Source organism: Chrysemys picta, chromosome 1, assembly GCF_011386835.1.
Source record: "Chrysemys picta bellii isolate R12L10 chromosome 1, ASM1138683v2, whole genome shotgun sequence".
NCBI classification, from domain to species: domain Eukaryota; kingdom Metazoa; phylum Chordata; order Testudines; family Emydidae; genus Chrysemys; species Chrysemys picta.
Window position 1 is genome coordinate 127,201,348 of NC_088791.1, and position 11,555 is coordinate 127,212,902.

Genomic DNA, 11,555 nt, shown 5'->3' on the forward strand with positions numbered 1-11,555 from the left:
AAGTTCAGCTCTGCTGACATTTTGAATTTGATTTGCTTGATTTATTTTAATCTCTCTAAAAGTGGAAGTTCCTTTCTTGAGCTAAAATAGAGTATAGTGTCTTATCCGGATGTGGCAAAATTGCTGCACCGTGATGTCCCCTCCTGGCTGGCTGTGGCACTACAGCAACTTTTGCCTCAATTTCCCCCACCTTTCAGAGCCACAGTGTCCTTTATCAAAATCCAACAAAAATATATATATATAACCAACTCAGCAGGCAATCACCTTGGTGAAGGAATGCCTCTGCTGCTGCTTCTCCCTGGTTCAGTCAGTCTCCTGATCCAAGGCACACTCCTCCCGTTACTCAGGGTTTCCCACAGGCTCCAGTTCATCAGGGTCTCCATCTTACTCAGGCTTCCAGTTCATCCCTGGAGAAGAGTATCTGCTCTTTCTCAATCTGAGCCTTCTTTGCAGGCTGCTTCCCAGAGAGAGGGCACTTCCTATCTTTTCTCTTCTGGTTCTTCCCCAGCAGGGCTCACTCAGCTCTTTATCGAGCCAAAACTCTTCTCTACCCCAGTTGGGCTTTATTTCCAATTAGTCCTGGCTCACCCTCCAGGTGCACCCAGGCTGGTTAATTGGTCTGAGGCCTATATTAATCCTTTTACAACCTGTGTGGGATAATCACCCCATCACAAAGGAGTTTACATTTTTAGATTAAAAATATGTTTTTACAGGATCTAAGTTAAAATGATAATTTTGTTAAATAGTTTTATAATTCTAATTCTAAAATAAGAGCGAGTCAGATACTTTTTTATTACTTCATTAACAAATATCCTGTGTGATATTTCTTATTGTATACTTTGCACAGTACACGTAAACTATTTGTTGTTAATATTCTGGGAAAGAAAAATTAATCAAGTAAGTAAAAGCTATATATTTTATGAAAACAGAATGAGCACATTCTCCTGTTATTTCACGTTTGGTGCTTTCCTTTTCAAATATTTCTTCTGCATTGAGCTATACAGGCTTTAATGTCCGTGATCATTTGAGGTTTTTTGCTGTTTGAGGTAATAACGATCCTATATATACTTCAAGGCCTATCGCTAAACTGTTTCTGTTCAGTCTCAGACTTTATTAGCCCAGGATGTGGTAATTATTGAATTAACAGGAAGCTCTCTCAAGTTACTATATTGCCCTTTCTTCTTTTCGCCTTTGTCCTCTGAGAGAACTGTCTAGAACAAAGTCCGACTCAGCTTCGAACGCTGTCCACTATGTCACTCCATTTAACTTTAGTCTTCCTGCTATCTCCCTCCCATAAAAAAAATCTTATCCTACTTTCTTCCCCAATTAAGAGCAGCTCCTTTAAAATTAAGTCATATTTAATGTCTGAAGTTATGTGGGCTGATATGGTAGTGAGGAAACAAAATTTTGAGAGTAGCATGTTTGTAGTCATCATGTGGCTAAGGAGTTTTGAGGAGCGACAGTGATAGGAGTGTGATAGTAGCCAGAGTTGAGTGATTTGGGTAGGACATATATAATTTGAATATATTTGTAGTATTAGCATGTGTTCATGTACTTGAAGACTGTATTGTAATGTATTCACACCGGGGAGCATAGCAAACTTAATGTTGGCATTTCCTGATTTTTGAGTGCTTAATCATGAAACCCATATAATTTTTGTTTGGAATATGTATTTAGGATGTTTGAACTAGTAACTGAGAATTGTGAATTTTAGTCTGTTTTCTTCCATGTGATGTCTGTCATCTGACTAACAAGTCCAAGATAGTATGCTTGACTGCTTGTTCCGTCTGTGAATAAATGTAGAATTAATTTTGACATAATTCTGGCATTTGTTTTACAACATACAGCTAGTTCTCCAAATTGCTTTTGGTCCCAGCTATGAAAGCAGTAAGGGGACATCCCTTCAGATTTTCAGCATTCTTAATCCACATGAACATAGTGCACTTATACGATGCTATTGACAATCACATGCAGTTTGGAAAGAAAATTCAGTGATAGGATGATTGATTCACTAACTTTCTCGCAGTATTAAATCAGGATTTTCTTTTAAAAGAAAATGGTCTCAGCTTTCTCTTCCCATATCCACTTTTTTTAAGGTTGCAGAATTTGCAGAAAGAAAAATGCTAGAAAAGCGTCAGGAAGAAGAAGATAATGTGGCTGAAATTTCCAACCTCCTTCGAGGAGACTTGCTTTCTGAAAACCCAGAACAAGCAGCCAGTTCGTTTGGGCGACATCGTGTGATTACTGATCGATGGAAAGGAATGAACCAGGATCAGTTGATGGCAATACGTTACACTCAACAGCAACAAGTTCTGGAGAAACTGGTATTCAAACCCATTTGCTTATTGTATTATTAGCTGGAGTAGTAATATAGGCAGGGCTGGTAGCACTGCCAATTATTAAGGTGGCTTGACACTTCACATTATAAGATCCTGTTTTCAGTAGCTTATAGCTTCGTAACAGCCAGACTTCAGCTGATTGGGCTGAATTTTTCCATGTAACACGTCTTTTTCAGGATGGATTTGTCTGGAAAAGTTCAACCAAAATGGTCCAGATATTTCTGAGAACAAGGCTAGAGAAAAATATGTTGTTTTGCCATGTTAAATTCTGGCAACATTTTCTTTGAGAAGCTCTAGTGCCCCCATGCTTTGTAGTGGGGACTTGAAATTTGGCAGGGGTATTCTTTGTGTTAGGGATGTTCCTTTTGCTGTTCCTATGAAAATCCACCCACATTTGGCCAAGTTATAAGCCTCTGAAAAATCTTTAATAGCCAAAATCTGTGAAGATTCCATTCTCACTGAACATGCTTCATCCCCTCACAACTCCTAGTGCTGATCAGACTGCACATGCACCAGCGCCACATTGTGACTGAGCAGGTTTCAGCCGAAGGCTCTGGGGGCTGGCCTCTCCTTGGAATTGCTGTTCCCAGATGTTCTGGGCTAGGATAGGGTCATGCACTAGATTGAATTCAAGGAGTCTGACTCTCCTGTGCTTTCAATAACTGTCCTGCTGGCACTAAGGAAGCATGGAGTAGTAAGCTGTCTAATTAGAATGCAAAAGGACAAGAGTCAGACTGGAGGGGAGAGAAATTAGTACATTGGAACAAGGAACCTGGTGAGATTGGGACTGGAGAGTGGAAGAGAGTAAACCTGTGACTGGGGGCTGGAGGAGGGACTGGGAGCTGGGGGTGGAAGACTGGGACAGGCTGGGCAAGACAATTGAGGCTGGGAGTGAGAGCCAGGGGGAGATTGGGACTGGCTCAGGAAGGACACTACAAGTGGGGGCAGGAGGGGAGGCTGGAATTGGGAGTCGGTGAAGGAAATGGTGGAGGGGACTGATAGCCAGGTAAGGGGAGGGGAACACTGGATCTGATAAGAAGCTGGAGGGATATAGAGACACTAGGAAATTTGGACAAGGAGACTGGGACTGTAAACTGGTGGGGGAATATGGGCAGGGTAGGGAGGAAAGCCAGAATGCCGGAGGAAAGCCCATGAGAAAATGAATAATTCTCTTTTCAGAGAAGGTTTAAATAGTGTGCAGTAAATAGGGCATGTGGCCATACAGTGAACAAAGAGGAGAAAATACTGAAATTGCTGCTCACTGAGTGATCACTATCCATTTTGTGCACTGAATGAAAGAGGGATCCTTCAGAAAAAAATCATCTTTAATTACGTAATCACATACTATCCTAATTCATATACATAAGGGGGCAAGTTAAGGTTCAAAAGCAACCTTAATTCTGGCATATCCTAACTTTTGAGTGCTTGACATTGCAACCTTAATAATGTTCTTTTAATATAGTCTTCTGTGTGTAATTTTAAGAGACTGATCTGTCAATAGATACATTATTTTAAATTCCAGGAGCTGTGTTTCATACCAGCATGTTAATGTTCATCATAAAGGAGCTAGTTAATATGACAAGGAGTTGTCCATCTTTAATTTAACTTAATTTTTTAAGTTTCACCAGCCCTGAACAACTGTATTATGTCTTTTCACAGAGACACCAAAAGCAGTTTAATTTTGATTGACAGATGTACACAGTATAGAGCTGCCTCTTCTGAATCTGTCTAAAAGGTGGTATCAAAGCTGTGATGCACACGGGGGTTGGAGGTAGTGATAGACAAATTTTGTAAATATAGGGTGTATTGGAGAAGAAGGAAGTTTCTGGGTCAAAAATTATGCCAAGACAACAGATAATGGGCTTGATTTACTCTGAAATCCACCTGGAGGAGGGAGTGCACAGTACTACAACTACACTGCAACCCCCTTTCTACAAGGAGACACTGAGCTGCCAGCACAACCTCAAATGTAGATAGCACTGGCCATGAAGAGAACATGGCCAGTCTGACCAGATTTGCACCAGTTTAGTGAATCTTCTCAGATACCATCCTTTAGTGGGTCTCCTACAGAGAGCTTTGACTGCATTAAAAGCTTTCTTCCCCTGAGTATAACCCCCTAGGAGAGGGCGTAATGAAACCACTGCCTGCCTTCCCCTGGGGATGAATTTCCTCCAGGACACATCAGCTACTGCTGGTGGAGGAGGGTGCAATGTTCATCCTTCTGCCATAGCAGGGATGAATCAAGCCCGTTTAACCCATTTGTCTTTATCACATGAGTAAATTTGCTAATAAGATTTTTAAATATTGTTTTATCTGTGATTGTGAAGAGAAAGCAAACATTTCTTTTATTCCTCCAGAGGCTGCAGGAGGAAGAACGGCAAAGAAATGCAGAGTGGGACAGGCAACGTATACAGGCCGCCAGAGCACAACTTCTTTTTGAGCGGCATCAACAGCGACTAAATCGAGAACTTCGCAGAACTCTGGATAATGCTAATGCACAACTCTCCCAGGAGCAGAAATCAAAGTAAGTGCATAGAGGGGTTAATCTATATCAGATAAACTCTTTCCCATTGACACAACAGCTTGGCATTATAAAATTCCTTAGCGAGCCTGCTGTACTTGTCATAAGATGTTTTGACATGGATTGCATTTTAAAAAATTGCAAGTTTAGAGCAAGTGTCTGAATGTTGTAGTATGAGGAAAAAAGAAAACTGTTCCTAAGTTATACTGTTTGGAATAATGGCTCAAATACTGACAATTTCTGCTGAGGTCATTGTGTAAGTGTCACATTATGTTCATTGTACATAGACAGCAGAATAAAGATAGAAAAGTGGGGAAAAGATTCATAGATTCCAAGGCCAGAAGGGACCATTATGATCATCTGGTCTGACCTCCTGTATAACACAAGCCATAGAACTTCCCAAAAATAATTCCTAGAGCAGGCGTAGGCAACCTATGGCACGCGTGCAGAAGGCGGCACGCGAGCTGATTTTCAGTGGCACTCACATTGCCCGGGTCCTGGCCACCGGTCCGGGGGGGCTCTGCATTTTAATTTAATTTTAAATGAAGCTTCTTAAACATTTTAAAAACCTTATTTACTTTACATACAACAATAGTTTAGTTTTATATTATAGACTTATAGAAAGAGATCTTCTAAAAACATTAAAATGTATTACTGGCACGCGAAACCTTAAATTAGAGTGACTAAATGAAGACTCGGCACACCACTTCTGAAAGGTTGCCAACCCCTATCCTAGAGCATATGTTTTAGAAAAACATACAATCTTGATTTTAATATTGTCAGTGATGGAGAAGCCTCCATAACCCTTGGTAAATTGTTCCAATGGTTAATTGCTCTCACCATTAAAAATGTACACCTTATTTCCAGTCTGAATTTGTGTAGCTTCAATTCCAGCCACTGGATCATAGGTGCCAACCCCATGGGTGCTCCAATGAGCTAATCAGGGGCACTCCCAAACAGCTGATCGGCGGCTGCAGCCAAACAGCTGTTCGGTAGCTCAGGAAGGGGCTTGGGGAAGGGTGGAGAGCAGCAAGCTGTGGGGGTCTTGGGAGGGGGTGGAGCGGGGGCAGGAAAAGATGAAGTGAAGGTGGGGCATTGGAAGAAGAGGCTGAGTGGAGGCGGGCCCTTGGGGTAGAGCACTCCCAGGGAAAACTAGAAGTCGGCACCTATGCACTGGATCATGTTAAACCTTTCTCTGCTAGATTGGAGAGCCCGTTATTAAACATTTCTTCCCCATGTAGATACTTTCACAGTGTAATCTATCACCCCTTAACCTTCTCTTTTGTAATAGTCAGAAAAGGGTAATACATACAATTAAAGTATTCTTAATACTATATATGTCTACGTGATTCAGCTCACTCTCTTGGAGTCAAAAAGGATGAGACTCCATTGAGTTCAGTAGAGCAATGCCATCAACAGCTCAGGATAAGGCCCAATGGCAGAGTTCAGCCATAAAGAACCATCAAGTATTGTCATAAATTAGCTTAACAGTGGACAGATATGTGTGCTTGCTGTGAGGATAAAGAAAAATTAAAAAGAGCATGTTTAAAAAAAAAAAAAATCACTGCAAGCCAGTGTCAAAATCCCAGTCTTTAACTATTTGATTTTTCAGTGCATGCCTAGATTTTGTGCAAGAAATTCCTGTACCTGACAATTTCCTGGTCTTAAAACAATATGAAAGAATTCTAAGGCTACATTAATACTGTTTTCTCAACACTGGCATAGTAACATTTTGGGAACATGATTTTAGGGGGCGGGGAAGGATTTTTATGTCAACTTGAGAAAATTGAGTTATATTTATTTATTTTGATTTAGTATTCAACTAAAATATGTAGTAATATATATAGTGTAATACATTTGTACAGGATTGTGTATTTCACATTATTTTTTTGATTTTTAAAAATGTTCAGAAATTTAAAACATTTACTAATTGAGTCTATTTGATTTATTTCTAGAAAAATTTATCTTCAGGAGGAAGTGTATTCAAATTTTCCAACAGGCCAATATTTTACACAGTTTAATACAACTAGCCGGTGACCTATGAGACACATCCACTCTCTGAAATATAAATTTATGTAAGGTTTATAGAAATAAAGTTTGATTAACTTTCACTGCTTTTCTACATTTTCTCCCAGATTTCCAGTTAAGATATTTGTGCATTAAAACAAACCCATATTGTCCTGATGGCATATACTTGTAAGTCATAAGCCTGATGATTATTATTCCTCATAATTAATGAGAAATATAGAGATTGCTGCTAATTCATGGTTTTGGTTTGAGGGATATTTTTATAATTAACATTTCTCAGGAGGAAAAGGAAAATAACTGCAAATAACACTGAAATGATTATTTGAGTGCTAATTTAGAGAAGTTATTGGACCAAATCAATTCCTGGTCTGATTCCATCCCAATGAAGAATTTGGCCCATTGTGGAATATTTTTTTTTTAATTTGTATTTCAGATTTTTTCACTACTCATTTTTACTGCATTGAAGTTCATATTTTGACTGAAACCTTCCTTTTACAGGTTACAGCAATATTGAGATTACAGCATGATTGTCAGATAACTTAAAAAAGTATAACAAAACCTGATCTTCATATATGCTTTTCAGAGACCATACTCTATTTTAAAATGCAGGAGGAAGTATGGGAGGAGTAATTGCTATTGTTGAGAGCAAAGAAAATGAAATGATTCTGAATATTTATCCATAATTTTATATATATAAATAAATAGAATTGAATTAATTTTATTAGTACTCCCAATTAAAGTTATGTGCAGTTACTATAACCCTTGTTAGTTTTTCAACAATAAAACACTAAGGTCACTGGGTTGGGGTTTTTTAAGTGTTTTCAGTGCTTGTTGAAAGGTGAAAGATTTGATAGAAATGGAACTTGAAATAACCTGATGAGCTGCTGAACAGATGTTACAAAGGGAGCAGCACTGCAAGCTTGTTCTCCATGCCCCCACAAAAACGCACTGCGCCTAGATAACCATCCTGGAGGCCACCCTTATCTGGCATAGAAGGGAAATATGTTAGCTGGAACTATTTTCAAACCTTGCTGTTTCCAGAAAGCACTAATAGGTTCTACACTGGCTTCTTTGGCTAGCATAAACCAGTTAACCATGTTATAAACTATTTTAGAACACAATTTTCTGGAAAACATTTATTTAAAAATACTTCTGACTAATATGATTTCCCGCCAACACAGGGCCAGGGCGTGAGCTGTTGCAACCTCTGTGTCCACATTGCCAGGATATTGGGACCATTGGTTTCTGTAAATGCAGATCTGCAGCTTCTCTTCTGGCCTAATCTTCCATAGTGGGCATATGCAGGGCTAGCACCAAAAACTTTCCCCCCAAAGTGCAGGGGGAGTGCAGGGACTCCTGTGCAGCTGCTCAGCAAGCAGATCCTTCAGACAGTCCCTATGTGGAGATAAAGTGGTGCAGTTCTCCTCACTAACATGATTCTCACACCTATATTTCACATGCGTCAATGAGAGCATCTCATATAACACTTTTAATTTACATTTTTTAGGACTGTTCAAGCGATTAAAAAAATTAGTCGTGATTAATCTCACGATTAATCACTCTATTAAACAATAATAGAATACCATGTATTTAAATATTTTTGGATGTTTTCTACATTTTCAAATGTATTGATTTCAATTACAACACAAAATACAAAGTGTACAGTGCTCACTTTATATTTATTTTTGATGACAAATATTTGCACTGTAAAAAACAAAAGAAATAGTATTTTTCAATTCGACTAATACAAGTACTGTAGTGCAGTCTCTGTCATGAAAGTTGAATTTACAAATGTAGAATTATGTACAAAAAATAACTGCATTCAAAAATAAAACAGTGTAAAACTTTAGAGCCTACAAGTCCATTCAGTCCTCCTTCTTCAGCCAATCGCTCAGACAAACACGTTGTTTACATTTGCAGGAGATAATGTTGCCCGCTTCTTGTTTACAATGTCACCTGAAAGTGAGAACAGACGTTCGCATGGCAATTTTGTAGCTGGCATTGTAAGATATTTATGTGCCAGATATGCTAAACATTTGTATGCCCCTTCATGCTACAGCCACCAGTCTAGAGGACATGCTTCCATGCTGATGACACTTGTTAAAAAATAATGTGTTAATTAAATTTGTGAACAAACTCCTTGGAGGAGAACTGTATGTCTCCTGCTCTGTTTTATCTGCATTCTGCCATATATTTCATATTATAGCAGTCTCGGATGATGACCCAGCACATGTTCTTCATTTTAAGAACACTTTCACTGCAGATTTGACAAAACAAAGAAGGTACCAATGTGAGATTTCTAAAGATAACTACAGCACTTGACCCAAGGTTTAAGAATCTGAAAGCCTTCCAAAATCTGAGACGGACGAGATATGGAGCATGCTTTCAGAAATCTTAAAAGAGCAACACTCCAACGCAGAAACTACACAACCCAAACCACCAAAAAAGAAAAACAACCTTCTGCTAGTGGCATCTGACTCAGATGATGAACATGTGTCGGTTCGCACTGCTTTGGATCATTATCGAGCTGAACCCGTCATCAGTAATTCAGCTCAGATTTCTGTGAAACTGAGGGCTTTGATTATTTCTCAAACTTAATGCTCTTCATTATGGTTATTTACCAATTTCCCCCCCGCAAAAGAATCCTGGCTTATTGAAAAAAGCCAGTATTTGGGTTTTACCAATTTTTTTAACCCAAATTTGGGCTTTTTCAGGACCTAGGAATTTTTCTCACGGGAAGTGGACTGGGCCGCACTGAAGGGCTGGCGGAGTCAGCAGAGGGCCGTGTCTGGTGGGGGGGGTGTCAATACTCACAGGGTGCAGCCTTCTGCTGCCGTCTTGACTCCAGTCCTTCAGCACAGTTCCATTTGCTTCCTCTGTATGGGGGGGGGGAGGGGGGAGTGAGACAGGAAGGGACCCAGGTCCCAGCAGCCAGCACTGCTCAGCCATTGAGATGACGGGCCCACAGGGAGCGGAGCTCTCTATTATTTTCCACCTTGCAAACATTGTTAATGTTCATAATAAACACTACAAATCACCTTCAAAAAGTTGTACTTTAGTATAATTTCACTCACATTAGTGTCTTTAATGTCCCTTCAGCCAAGATTCTTGTAGCCAAAGAGGAGATTAGATCCATAGATGAATACAGATAGGCGAGTAAAGATGATGAAGAAGAGCATAAATGTGCCCAATAGAATATACATGCAAATTAATGGTGTTAGTGCTTATTATGGAGGTAATGTGGAAATGGGAGCAATACCTTCACTCTAACAAAAAAGCAAAAAAACAATGCAGTTGTTAATGAGTCAATACAAAAATTCTCACTAAATTCAATGGGTTTTGGATCAGACCTTAGACCTTTAATCTCTACATACAGTTTTTGTACTGGCTAGTTGTTTGGGTTTTTTTGTTTGTTTTTTGTTTTTTAACCAAAATAGTTAAATCGGTACAACCTTTACTATGAATGTAGTAATACCAGTGTAAAGATGCCTAGCATAGTTTATTTCCTTTAATGTACAAGATTAAGCTGTATTGGTATCCACATTAGGCGGTTGTACTGTTTTAACTATGCCAGTTTCAAGCCAATATAGTTAAAGTGGTACAAAAATTGTATGTAGACCAGCCTTTTCAATTACCAGCTTGCCCTCTATAATACCTTTTGCAAGTTGGCGAGGTATAAATTACGTTCCCTTTCATGTGAATATGAGTTGGCTAACTACATATATGGAAATATATACAGAGGTGAGATCTGTTGATCTATCTAAGTACTTATGTGCCTCATCTCTGTATTTCCATTCCATGGACCTCTGAGCATCTAAATCAGTGGTCCCCAACCTTTTTCGTCTGGCGGGCACCAGATAACGAGCATCCGCCGAAATGCCACTGACAAGTAGCAACGTCAATAGGCGTCGCCGCCAAAATGCCGCCAACAAGCAGAGTCATCCAGAGATGTCGCCGCCGAGATGTCGCCGCCGAAATGCCGCCTCTGGATGACGCTACTTGTCGGCTGCCAGTACCGTAATGGAATCTGTCTGCGCCTCCCCTCCATTACTGCACAGTTGGCTCAGCAGAGGAGCTTGGACTGAAGAGTTGGGGGATGAACTGGGGAAGGGGGAGGAGCTGGGGCTAGAGGCGGAGCTGACCTGGGGGAGAGAGGGAATGAGGGCGGGGCAGAGCTGGGCTGGGGGCAGAGTGGATCTGGGACTGGGAACGCAGCTGGGCTGAGGACAGAGCAGAAGGTGGAGCAGAGCTGTGACTAGGGATGGAGTTGGGCTTTGGGCTGGGTGGCATTTCTGCTCCTCCACACAGGGGGGCTGGCCTATGCCCCACCACACCCCCAAATGCTCCTCTGTGCCCCCTCGGGGACTGCGCCCCACAGTTTGGGGACCACTGCTATAATTATTTGGCTTTGTTAAGCATCAGCAAGCACTAGAGACTCATCTGTTGTTATTAATATTGAAGGGATATCTGATGTCTGCTATTATAAACAACAAGGGAAATAAGTGAGTTCATATGGTGGAAATTAATTGTAGGGTGGAGGAAAAAAATGCTACTCTTTATGTATAGTTATTTCTATTTTATGTATCATTTTTCCTGTGACGATCTTGTCACATGTTCTCAGCAGTGACACTCTTTTTATATTTATCCTTTTAGAATACTTCTTCAAT

General features: G+C 40.1%; 1 protein-coding gene across 6 annotated transcripts in view; it reads left to right on the forward strand.

Moving 5' to 3' along the window:
- The window catches only part of RIBC2 (RIB43A domain with coiled-coils 2), a 30,206-nt gene extending 23,235 nt beyond the window's left edge, over positions 1–6,971 (forward strand). For all 6 annotated transcript variants that reach the window (XM_005299930.4, XM_065570170.1, XM_065570168.1 and 3 more), the window contains 3 exons: positions 2,097–2,324; positions 4,697–4,863; positions 6,816–6,971. In XM_005299930.4, coding sequence (XP_005299987.2) covers positions 2,097–2,324; positions 4,697–4,863; positions 6,816–6,897 — 477 coding nt within the window. In that variant the 3' untranslated portion in view covers positions 6,898–6,971. The remainder of the gene's footprint in view (positions 1–2,096; positions 2,325–4,696; positions 4,864–6,815) is intronic.
- The last annotated feature ends 4,584 nt before the right edge of the window (positions 6,972–11,555 follow it).